The 13444-nt window shown below is 41.3% G+C and overlaps 1 protein-coding gene across 6 annotated transcripts in view; it reads left to right on the top strand.

The window, feature by feature from the left end:
- The window catches only part of LOC134353657 (RNA-binding Raly-like protein), a 1079267-nt gene that overhangs the window by 1004707 nt on the left and 61116 nt on the right, over positions 1–13444 (top strand). For all 6 annotated transcript variants that reach the window (XM_063061854.1, XM_063061846.1, XM_063061889.1 and 3 more), the window contains one exon: positions 12529–12692. In XM_063061854.1, coding sequence (XP_062917924.1) covers positions 12529–12692 — 164 coding nt within the window. The remainder of the gene's footprint in view (positions 1–12528; positions 12693–13444) is intronic.

Genomic DNA, 13444 nt, shown 5'->3' with positions numbered 1-13444 from the left:
TCGTATTGTGCTGCCATTTTCGGCCTTCAGGGTGGGTCCCGGTTCTCTGTTGCAGGTGTCGTAATCGTTGGAGGTAAAACGCTGATCTCCGCTCCGGTGTCGACCAAAAAGCGGCGTCCCGACTGTTTGTCCCAGACATACAGGAGGCTGTCCTGATGGCCAGCCGCTGTAGCCATAGCTGGGCCTTGGCATTTCCCGGGAACTTGCAGGGTGGTCTACAGCAGCGGGCCTCTGTGCCCCATCACTGGTGGTAGAAGCACCATTGTTCGTTGGGCTCCTCACTCCCGTCGCCGGGTTTTGTAGGCTCTGCTGCCGGGCCTGGTCTGGTTTGCCGTTGGGCACGCGGCTTGGTGATCTGTGCGACGGACGCCCCTCTCTCCTTCTTGGCATTCCACAGCACATCTGCCCGGGCCGCCACCTCCCGGGGGTTGCTGAAATCTGCGTTGGACAGCGGCAGATGTATGTTCTCATGCAGTTGCTCTAGGAACGCCTGCTCAAACATGAGGCAGGGTTTGCGTCCTTCAGCCAGGGCCAGCATTTTGTTCATTAATGCTGACGGCGGCCTGTCTCCCAAACCATCCAGGTGCATTAAGCGGCGTGCTCATTCGCGCCGTGAGAGTCCGAAAGTCCTTATGAGCAGGGCTTTGAATGCTGTGTATTTGCCGTCCTCCGGGGGCAACTGTATAAACTCCTCAACTTGTGCAGCTGTCTCCTAATCGAGGGAGCTCAGCACGTAGTAGTAGTGAGTGGACTCCGAGGTTATCTGCCGAATGTGGAATTGGGCTTCTGCTTGTTCGAACCATAGGTGAGGTCGCAGCGTCCAGAAGCTTGGCAGTTTTAACAAAACTGCATGAACAGATGCAGCGTCCGTCATCACTGGTCCAAATATCGTTTGGGCCATCGGGGTCACCAATTGTAGCGGTGTGCTACACACAGCGCTAGAATAACCACACGGAGTCGGTGAGTTAGAGTTGCGATGAAAGAGGTTTATTCATACTTCGCGGCCTGCTTTAAAGCCTTCCCGTTCCCGCCCTCCCTGGGTGGGACTGCTGTGGGGAATGCATATTCCCAGACCCTTTCCACACGCGGGATTTCCCCCTGCTGGTGAAGATGGCCCAGCCTCTCTACCTGCGCACGCTGTTTCGTGAGCCGGTTCGAGTGTACTGGAAAGTGGGTCGCCACAATAGGTATTGATCATGTGGATAGCCAGAGATATTTTCCCAGGACTGAAATGCCTAACACGAGGGGGCACAATTTTATAGTGCTTGGAAATAGGTACCAAGGGGATGCCAAAGGTAGGTTTCTCGCACAGAGAGTTCTCTGTGTGTGGAATGGACTGCCAGCGATGGTGGTAAAGGTGGATACAATAGGGTCTTTTAAGAGACTCTTCAAAAAATAGAGGGCTAAGCCGTAGTGAAATTCTATGCAGTTTCTGGAGTAGGTTACACGGTTGGCACAACATTGTGGGCTGAAGAGCCTTTATTGTGCTGTAGATTTCTATGTTCCATGTACACATACTGCAGAGTAGGCAAAGAAAAGTAAGCCAACATTACTGTGGTTGGGTTCAGGAGGGACAATACGCAGAGACTCCAGTAGGATATCCCCCGTGCAGATCACAGTATCAGAGCCTCTAAAGGGACAACCTATGGATTGGCCCCTTGTGAGGGTCCATTCACTGAGGCATTGAAGGATCCAGGGACTGAGAAGGGTGAAACCATAGTGATGATCTAGAACAGAGGTTTCACCTGCAGAGTGGAGACAGAAATGGTAAAGAACAGAAGGTAATGGGACTAGGTGAATTCTGCGTCAAGCATCATTCTGCTCTGAGCAAACATGGTTTTACCATTAGTGATTGACATTGATTGTACTCTGGAACAATGTGGACGAATAATGGGAGAACAAATTTTGTGCAGTCTCACATTGAAACAGAAGTGATCTCACAGCAAGGTGGATTTTCTAAGATGCTCTCCCATTAACAAATCCTTCTCGGGCTTCCAGCTGGGTAAAGGTATCGATTTTAACTGACGTTTCAAGGGCAAGTTCTGCCATCTTCACCAGGGATGACGCCTGGGCAGGTTTAGTCCGGTGGTATATACACCCCTATCGTCTGTCTCTCCTGCTTGGTTAGTCCGCAAGCAATCCTGCTTCCACTGTCCCACCTTGTTTACAATTGAATTCCTGTTCTTAGTGGAGTGAAACCTTCACCTTTGTTAAAATTCTTTTCCTCAGGTTTTACTTCAATTGCTTCCCTCACCAGGTGGTCTCGAAAGCCATTGGCGTGGCACAGTAGTTTCGTGCTGTCGAAGTCAGTCCTATGGCCATTGTTCTGCTATCGCCGATTTCTCCGGGTAACCCAAGTGGATATACCTCCTATACTCCTTGGTGTAGGTTTACAATGTGCTCCCCGTTATACACTGATACACACTGCTCCACATCCACAGGGAATCCTGTAAATGCCAGCCATCCTGAGTCCCAGGTCATCGTTGTCCCACATAAGCTAGGATTTGAGCTTCTTTATGGTTTTGTGGGTGGTATTAATTCAGCATTTCTTCAGGATCCTGGTGACCCATCTAGAAACCATGGAAATATAGGAAAGACAGGCAGTGGCAACAGGCTCCTCCTCGTTGTCAGGTTTCCTGGTATCTCCACGGTCCTTTAATCGATAACTGTACCTGGCTGGAAGCCCAAGAAGAACTTATTCGTTATATATGCCAGGAAAGCATGAGATCCTTTTGCTGTCCCGCTGATAACATTTCCACCTGCCCAAGCTCTTTCCTGAACACTAGAACTAGCCTCTTCTTGTTGGTTTCCTACAATGCTGACCAAAATATATCTCATGAATATATTGTAAGAATCCTCCCCCTCTATATATTTACTGATTTTATCCAAATTGGTTTTCAAATATTTGAAATTCCCTGCTATCACTTCCCCTATAGTACCTCAGCTTTATATTATTTATTCAACATTGCTTTTAATACTACTTAAATCTAAGCAAAGCAAAAAATAAAAGTACTGTTTGTAAATTTCGTTTTGACTTATGAAAAGACAGAATCTATCACAATGAAAGTATTTCCCCTGTATTCTCTGGCATTCCACCTAATTCACTCCTCACACTGTGATTTGTTGTACTATTCTTTTACTTTCCAGAAAGTATCAATAAATGTTTTCATCACAACTAACTGAACACAATCACCGTTATTAATCTGTCATTCAATTCCCGAAAGTATTTTTGTAATTTGAATAATTAGGCAGATAAAAAGAAACTGCCGAATTAATACTCAGTCACAAAGTTTATCAAAGTTCGTACTGTGCAAATACTTCAGAACAATATTACTTTGAAATCATATTTGTTTTTAATGATTTGGTCATTAGATTTGTTAGAACTAAAAGCCTACTCAGTGTTCAGATTATTGTTTAGCACAGTTAATAGAGTGTCAGTCAATGTGCATAAATAAATAAGATGCAGTTAGGGACAATCTAATAAATCTAATGATCAATTGTCTCTGGTACTCTACAGTTTCCATTTTGTATTATTTTTATTTACATCTTAATACTGAATATGTTTATAAGGAAAATTTCAAAAGCATAAATTATGCTCATATGTTAGTGGCAACGGGAAGAATAAGAGCATAAGAAAATAGAGGAAGTAGAGGCCGCTTGGCTAGCCTGCCTTGCCTTTCAGTGTGATTATGGCTCAGCTGTCTCATGTCTCATCTTTTTCCTATAGTTTTAATTCCCAATTCAAAATTGTATCCATCTTGTTTGTAAGTACCAGCAAAGATCTGGCCTCCACAACCCTCTGGGGAGAGAATTGCAGAGATTCACAAGCCTTATTGAGTTTTAGACAACCACTTCCTAATCTTGTAACTACATCGCCTTGTTCAAGATTGTTGGAAGCATCTCCACATCAGACTTGTAACCCCCTGACATTCAAATAAGATCATTCCTCATTCCACTAAATTCCAAAAATAGAAATCTAATAAATCTAACTGCTCATGATTCGACAAACCTCCCTTCCGGAATTAGCCTTTCAATGTCCGTAGATCAGTTCTAGGGGACTGCACACAGATGTGTATAGCATAGCATATACGCACAGCACTCCAGCTGTGGCCCTGCCAGTAATCTGTACAGTTGTAACAATATGTACCTATTTTTTATACTCCAGACCTTTTGCAATAAAAGACAATAAGCCATTTACTTTCCCAACCACTTGCTACACCGGACTGCTAACCTTTTATGATTCATTCACAAGAATGTATAGATCCTTTGGTACCTTGCTCATCCTCCATAATCTTTCTTTATAAGAGTCTTCTTGAAGGTTCCTCTTACCAAAAAGCATAAGCTCACACTTTCCAACATTAAACTCCATTTGCCAAATTTTCACCCATTTTGTGTAGGTTGTTAACGCAAAGGTACATTTCACTGTATTTTTTGAAGTGCATGTGATAAATACATGTGAATTAAAATTCCGTCAACCTATCTAAATCCTGTTTCAGAGTCAAATTATCCTCATCACAACAGATATATTTGATACCTTACATTCCGCCACTCCTCCATTTGATAAATATGATTCATAAGGAAGGACCAAGACGAGATCCTCGGGGCACTCTACTTGTTACATATTTGCAGCCTGCAAAGTTCACGTTTTCTAAGCTCTCTTCTATGTAATAACCAATCTTCAATCAATACCAACACACTTTCCCCAATAGTGCTAGGCTATCTTGTGCATCAACCTTTTGCATGGCATCTTGTCAAAATTCCTCTGAATATCCAAATACACTACATCTACAGGTTCCCCTCTATTGACTCAGTTTTTCAGACTTGACTTACCTTTCATAAAATCATGCTGACTCCGTTTGATTACATTAAGAACTGTAGTTTCTCCCTTGATTATAAACTCCAGCTTTCTAACTGTAGATGTTCTGCTAACAGTCCCACTGGACAGCATTTTTCCAATCTGCCTGTACCTTCACAGAGCCCAGTAACTTTTGAAAAACCTGAATAAATGACACTGCTACTTCTGCAGCACCTTTATTTAAAACACTAGGGTCCAGGCCATTGGGACCTGCCAATTGTCTCCCTTTAATTCCATTGTAACGTTTTCATTACCTTTCCTTCATGACAGTGATTCTTACAAATTCTTCCATACTATTCGAAACTAGTCCCTCAGATATCAGCAGCGTTGCCAATGTTCACCCTCAGCAACAAGAATTAGTTAGGCACCATGGGAATCAGTATTAACTGAATATGATCTTTTCTTTTCGCTCGTTTCAAACCAAACTGTGCAAGTCACACAAAACCAAGTATGTGTTCACACACATCCTAAGTACCAAACCTGGCTCTGAATTTGCCTAATTTCCTTTGTACCTTTCACTATTTCAGCGCATCCAAAAACAGGCCGTGCGTTTGTAAAGCCACTTCAGCAGATCTCAATGCCCTGTGAGATGTGTGGTACATTTCCTCGTCCTCAAAAAAATTCATTGGCCCAGTGCACCAAATGATTTCCCAGCAATCAAACTTTTTAGTGGTCCCATTCCTTTTCAAATAAAAATCTGCTGATGGGTAATGAAATTCCTTTATAAAACTAATATGTTCTACCATCAATTTTCCCCACCACTTTTCAATATCTGACAATACTACAAACCTTTAGTGTATGCCTCAAATTGCCTGCTATTATTCAGAAGTAACACAAACAATCCAGATATTATTAAATCTTCTTCCATCCTCTTCCCGATTTTATAAATTTCATGTTGAATTTGATCTGAAAGAAAGTTTCAGTTTTATAGTGCATTCCAACATTGTTCTAAAACTACAGTACCAAGTTTATTTAGCTAACTATTGGAAATAAGAATATTTTGCTAATTGAAGATCAAGCTTTAAAGAGCATAGCATCTTTGAGGGTATGGAAGAACAATATTTGTTTGGCCTTTATTGGTATCTTTTAGTATGCTGCCTGAAACAATGATTCATACCATATTTTGTCACAAAGATTTCAAATGGTAAAACATCAAAAGTAATGCTGTGATTATCAGCTGGTGATAGAAAGTTTCAACACATACATGAACTATAAAGACACATGCTACAAGTTTCCTCTCTAGCTTTAATTTCAACAGGAGGAGGATTCTGAGCAGTGTGCCTGAATTTACAGTATGTGCTACATCAAGTTACATAGTTGGAAAAATGCCCTTTCTTATTTTTCCTATTGAATTGACCTTTTTCGTTATCTTCTTAAGCAGTGAAACAAACTTCCGTATGAATGTGTCATCTTCTGATATTATGCCCATTTTGTCATGTGCAAGATGCATTCACCTTTAGTCTCATGGACAGTGATCTATCAAGATAGACAGACATCATTTCCCCTTTAAAATAATCCTGATCTCAGGCTCTAACCCATTTGGTATATAACCATATAACAATTACAGCACAGAAACAGGCCATCTTGGCCTTTCTCGTCCATGCCGAACGCTTACTCTCACCTAGTCCCATCTACCTGCACGCAGCCCATAACCCTTCTTTCCTTTCCTGTCCGTATACCTATCAAATTATTTTTTTTAATGACAAAATTGAACTTGCCTCTACCACTTCTACTAGAAGCTCATTCCACACAGCTGCCACTCTCTGAGTAAAGAAGTTCCCCCTTGTGTTACCCCTAAACTTTTGCCCCTTAACTCTCAACTCGTATCCTCTTGTTTGAATCTCCCCTACTCTCAGTGGAAAAAGCCTATCCACGTCAACTCTATTTATCCCCCTCATAATTTTAAATGCCTTTATCAAGTCCCCCCTCAACCTTCTACGCTCCAAATAATAAAGATCTAACTTGTTCAACCTTTCTCTGTAACTTAGGAGATGAAACCCAGGCAACATTCTTGTAGATCTCCTCTGTACTCTCTCTATTTTGTTGACATCTTTCCTATATTTCGGTGACCAGAACGGTACACAATACTCCAAATTTGGCCTCACCAACGCCTTGTACAATTTTAAAGTGTACAATGGTAAAGACAAAGGTACTCCAGTGCTGTTGACAGGACTTTTATACATTGATATGAGATGATTAAATGTTGTTATCCTGTCATCAGCCACTGGATCTGCACATGTACACCATTCCTCCAATGTCATAAGTTAGCATTAGAAATGCAGCCTAATGCAGTTGGAATGTAAAACTATACAACACAGGAAATTCAGCCCATAATTTTGGGCCAAATTAAATTAAATTAGTAGTTAAATATCCAACAATACTGATCTCTTCTACCAACACAATGTTCATATCCTTGTAGTTCCTGCATATTCATGCACATAAGATCCTCTTGAGTGCCTCTACCATCTCTGACTCCACACCAACCAAGGGAGGGCATTTCAGGAACCCAGCACTCTCTGTATAAAAAGAACTTACATGTATATTTCTTTTGAATTTGGTCCCTCTGATCCTAAATGCATGTCCTTTCTTATGAGATATTTCAACCCTGGGAGAAAGATTCCAGCTGTCTTTTCTGTCAATGCCTTTCATAATCTTGTAAACCACTATCAAATCCTTTTTCAGTCTCTGCTACTCCAGATAAAACAATGGATGTTTGTTAAACCTCTCCTTATAGCACATGCTCTCATATCCAAGCCGCTTCTCCACCCTCTGCAAAACCACCACATTTCTCCCAGAAGATGGGGCAACCAGAATTGAATTCAAGACTCAAGATGTGGGCACCTAGAGTTTTACAATTCTGCAACATAACTTGCTGACTCTTGAACACAATTCATAGATAATAAAGCAAGTATGTTATATGCCTTCTTTACCACCCTATCAACCTTTGTAGCCATTTTCAGTGAGCTATAGACTTGGACCCCAAGACCCAATGCACATCTGCATCATTAAGTGTTCTACCATTAACAGTGTACTGTCCCTTTACATTTGATCACGTCAGTGGGAAAAGCCTGCTTGCATTTACCCTATCTATACCCCTCATAATTTTGTATTCTTCCATCAAATCTACCCTCAATCTTCTACATTCTAGGGGATAAAGTTCTAACCTATTCTATCTTTCCTTTTAAGTCAAGTCCTCCAGACTTGGCAACATATTTGTAAATTTTCTGTGCAGTCTCAATTTTATTGATGTATTTCCTGTAAAGGTAGGTGACCAAAACTGCGCACAATACTTCAGATTAGGCCTCACCAACATCTTATACAATTTCAACATAACATCCCATCCTCTGTACTCAATACTTTGATTTGTGAAGGCCAATGTGCGAAAAGTTTTCTTTGTGACCTTATCCACTGTCACACCGCTTTCAAAGAATTATGAACCTGTATTCTCAGATCTATTGTTCTACTGCATTCCTCAGTGCCCTGCCACTCCACTAGTCACAGACCTCTGGTCAGAGAGGCAACCGTCTACTACCACCCTCTTGCTTCTCCCGCAAAGCCAATATTTAATCCAATTTACTACCTCATCTTGACAGCCAAGCGACGGAAATTTCTTGACCGACTTCCCATTCAGAACCTTGTCAAAGACCTTGCTGAAGTCTATGTAGACAGTATCACTGCCTTGTAGACAACATCAACGTTCCTGGTAATTTACTGGAAAAAACACTATAAGATTGGTTAGGCATGACCCAACAAACACAAAGCCACACAGACTATCCCTAATCAGCCCTTTTCTGTTAAAATACGCATATAACCAGTCCCTTAGAAGACCTTCCAATAACTTTCCCACTACTGATGTTAGGCTCACCGGCTTGTAATTTCCTGGTTTATTCCTAGTGCCCTTCTTGAACAGCGGAACAATATTAGCTATCGTCCAATCCTCCAGTACATCACTTGTTGCTAAGGATAATTTAAATCCCTCTGTTAAGGTCCCTGTAATTTCTTGCCTTGCTTCCCACAGGGTCCAAGGGAACATCTGGTCAAACCCTGGGAATTTAGCCACCCTGATTTGTCTCAAAACAGCAAACACCTCCTCCTCTGAAATCTTTATTGAGGCCATGACCTCCCCGCCGCTTTGCCTCACTCCTCTAGACTCTGTATCCCTCTCCCAAGTAAATACAGATGCAGAAGATCTATTGAAGATCTCCCCTATCTCTTTTGGCTTCATGCACAGATTATCATTCTGGTCTACCAGAGGACCAACTTTGTCCCTTGCAACCCTTTGGATCTTAAGATATCCATAGAAGTCCTTCGGATTTTCTTTCATCTTGTCTGCTAGAGCAACCTCATGCCTTCTTTTAGCCCATCTGATATATTTTTAATTGTTCTCTTGCATTTCTTATACCCCTCAAGTACACCATTTATTCCTACCTGCCTGTATCTACCTCCTTTTTATCTCTTAACCAGGTTCTCAATATCTCTTGGAAATCAAGGTTCCCTAAACCTGTTATCCTTGCTTTTATTGTGACAAGCATATACAAGCTTTCTCTTCTCAAAATTTCACTTTTGAAGGTTTCCCGCTTACCAAGTACACCTTTGCAAGAAAACAGCCTGTTCCAGTCCATACTTGCCAGATCCTTTCTGATACCATCAAAATTGATCTTTCTCCAATTTAGAAACTCAACCCAAGGACCAGACCTATCCTTTTCCATTATTACCTTGAAACTAATGGCATTATGATCACTAGAAGCAGTGTTCCAGTACACAAACTTCTGTCACCTGCCCTGTCTTGCTCCCTATTAGGAGATCAGTATCGCACACTCTCTTGTTGGGAGTTCTATGTACTGATTAAGGAAACTTTTCCTGAACACATTTGACAAACTCTATCCCATCTGCTGTGTGGGATTCCCAGTCAATACGTGTCAAGTTAAAATCACCTACAATAACAACCTTATGTTTCTTGCAATAGTCTGCAATCTCTCTACAAATTTATATCTCTAAATCCTGCAGACTGCCAGATGGTATAGCCCAATTAACATGGTCGTACCTTTCTTATTCCTCGGTTCAGCCCATAAAGTTTTTCTAGGTGAGTTCTCCAGTCTGTCCTGACTGAGCACTGCTGTGATATTTTTCCCTGACTGGTAGTGCCACCCCCCCCCCCCTTTACTTCCTCTCGCTCTATCACATCTAAAACAATGGATTCCCAGAATATTGAGCTGCCATTCCTGCCCCTCCTGCAACCAAGTCCCACTACTGGCTACAATATCATAATTCCATGTGTTGATCCATGCCCTGAGCTCATCTGCGTTTCCTACGATATCTCTTGCATTGAAATATACACAACTCAGGACACTAGTCACACCATGCTCAACCTTTTGATTCCTGACTTTGTCTGAAGTCTTAAGAACTTGTCTCCACAACCTCTCTGCTATCTGTTTTGGAACTCTGGTTCCCATTCTCCTGCAATGCTAGTTTAACCCGACAACCCCCCCCCCCCACCCCCATGCAGTACCAGTAAACATTCCCGCTAGGATATTCATCCACCTCCCTCTGGTTTAGGTTCAAACCATCCCTTCTGTACAGGTCCCAGCCTCCCTGGGAGAGAGCCCAATGATCCAAAAATCTGAAGCCCTCCCTCCTAACTAACTCCTTAGCCATGTGTTAAATTGTATGCTCTTCCTATTTCTGTTCTCACTAGCATGTGGTACGGGTAGCAATCCTGAGATCACAACCCTGGAGGTCCCGTTGTTTAAATTAGCATTTAAGTCCCTGAATGCTGAGGACATGATCTGAGGTGTCCCATACCCTGGCACTCAGGAGGCAGCATATCATCTGGGAATCTCATTCGCATCAACAGACCCCTAAATAACCAAGTCCTTATCACTGGAACTCAATTCTTCCCCCTCTTCCATTCTGAACCACAGAACCAAACACAGTGTCGAAGACCTGACTGCTGTGTTTTTCCTCACCCTCCCCCCCCGCCAAGACAGTACCCAAAGTGATATACCTGGTGTTGAGGGGGATGGCCACAGGGGTACTCTGCATTGGCTCCTTAATCCTTTTCCTATTCCGAACTACCACCCATTTTCTTGTGTTCTGCACCTTGGATGTAACTACCTCCCTAAATGTCCTGCCAGCGCACTTCACCCTCCCGAATGATCCAATTTATTTATTTGTAAATCATACTTCAGACCTATTTCCATCAAAATTCCAAGTTAAAATAGCCATGAGCAGTGACTGAACCAAATTCAGAACCTGTAGTTATGCTGGCCAAGCTTCTGTCACCATCCTAGTGATGATTTTTGTTATCATGCATTCTGTCTTCTTTCTTATTAAAATGTCAATACAGAGAAAGAGATCTTTCAGCTTATACCAAGTTTTTGGTATTCTGTGCTTCTGATAACTGAAGGTTGTAATAATGGTATTAGCTAAAAATATTCTTTATTATGAGTCACTTGCATGAATGATTCTTGGTACTAATACAAAAAGATTATAAAACCATCATTGTCTTCTCAAGTTCTAGTAGAATAATGTGTGAAATTACTGTATTATTAAAATCAACAGTGAACATGGATTGGTTGTGCCAAGTGAGATCTTTTTTCTGCACTGTAGATTTTATGTAAAATTTCCATTATAAACATGCCCTATCAAATCTGAATATTGTGTGACAGTTGTACAATAGATAAAATGAAAGCATAATGCAGGAAAATAACACTGTTGTCTGTCATGGCCCACGCTTTGGACTATGAAATATACAGTATGTCTCCCAAGTACTCATCGGACTACTAAGGCTCCACTTTAGTGGAAAGGTTTCAGGTACATATTTCTGTCTGAAAGGCCGTCGTCTCTAAAACTTGAAAGAGACCTATAAAAGCTGTTCTTTAAGCATATATGGAACAGAGATTAAAATATTACGCCATGCAAAGCAAATCATCAAAGCTGTTTGAAGTCCTGTTGCAAAGCTCTGAAAGTACAAAGTACAAAGGAAATTTATTATCAAAGTACATACAGTATATGTCATCATATACAATCCTGAAATTTGTTTTCTTGTGGGCATAATCAGTAAATCCAAGAAACATAATAAAATCAATGAAAGACCATACCCAAAAGGGCAGACTAGCAACCAATATGCAAGACAACAAACTGTGCAAATACTAAATAAATAAATAAGATTGATAAATAAGTAAGCAATAAATATAGAGAACATGAGATGAAGAGTCATTGAAAGTGAGTCATAGGTTGTGGAAACAGTTCAGCCTGGACTCACTTTCAAGGACTCTTCACCTACCTTAGCAAGAGGTTAATTTAACAGCAACTGTCAGGGAAGGAAAATATATGGTTAGGTTTTCTGTAGGGAGTGTGTACCAGAATTAGGCATTGATATGTGGCATTAAGATTACCAGGTTAAGAGGCTATCAATAGTTGTGTAAGACTGACTGCAGAGACCAAAAGATCCTCTTGATCCTCCTTGTTTAGAGGCAACAGCATATGATTTGCTTACCTGCCTATGTAGAAATATAATATCATTAAGAGGCATAATATGGCTGTGGCCATTTAGTACAGTAGTTTTAGTGTTCCAGAAGCTCTGATAGAGATGCTAACCTTGTCACATTAATATTGAAGGAGACCATATTTGCATTTTGCATTCTAAATGTGAATATTTGATTACATTTCAGGATGTTTGACTACCATGGTCGTGTCCCTCCACCTCCTCGTGCTGTCATACCAATAAAACGCCCGCGTATCACAATACCCGTCACACGCAGAGGCAAAGGTGGTTTCCCCATGAAAGGAGGTCCACGATCTACAATCACAGGAACAGCTTCTACAGGACCAAAGTGTAAGGCACTGACATAGATAAATGTCCTCAGCTAATTTAAATTTTTTGTCAAGTCTTTAATTACAGTATGCATAAGTATTAGTTCATAGTAATCAACTTCACCTCTCCCTCTTGGTTCGCAAAATCTTTTATGTGACAACTTTAAAGTGCAAAATTTATAGTTAACATATTATTTGTGAGTGGATGTTAAAATGGTATTTGACAGAGATTTTGTTCTCAGAACAAAAGGAGATAATTTGGCTCATGGAGTACATGCAACTCCCAATTGAGCAATCCTATTTGTTGCACTCATTTTTCTCTCTAACCCTGCAATTTATTCTCACTCATACAATGCCCATTAGCTCTCATTTGATTCTTTTTACCATATCCTAGTGGATATTTAAGGATGTGCACTTAGCCAGCAGCTCTACTCTCTACACCCATGAGCGTGTGGCTAGGCACAGCTCAAATGCCATCTATAATTTCACTGATGACACATCTGTGGTTGACAATCTCAGATGGTGATGAAGAGGCATACAGGAGTGAGATAGTTCAACTGATTGCGTGGTGCCACAAGAACCTTGCACTTATTGTCAGTAAGACCAAGGAATTGATTGTGGACTTTGGCAGCACACACAAAAGTTCTCATTGAGAGTCAGCAGTAGAAAGGGTGAGCAAAGGGTGATTCAAGTTCCTGAGTATTGACATCTCTGAAGATCTACCCTGGATCCGACATATTGATGCAATTATGAAGAAAGCACGCCAACAAATAC

This window comes from Mobula hypostoma, chromosome 1, assembly GCF_963921235.1.
Source record: "Mobula hypostoma chromosome 1, sMobHyp1.1, whole genome shotgun sequence".
In the NCBI taxonomy this organism is placed as follows: Eukaryota; Metazoa; Chordata; class Chondrichthyes; order Myliobatiformes; family Myliobatidae; genus Mobula; species Mobula hypostoma.
The sequence above is the reverse complement of the archived record's forward strand: the minus strand, read 5'-3'. Positions and strand labels throughout refer to the sequence as shown.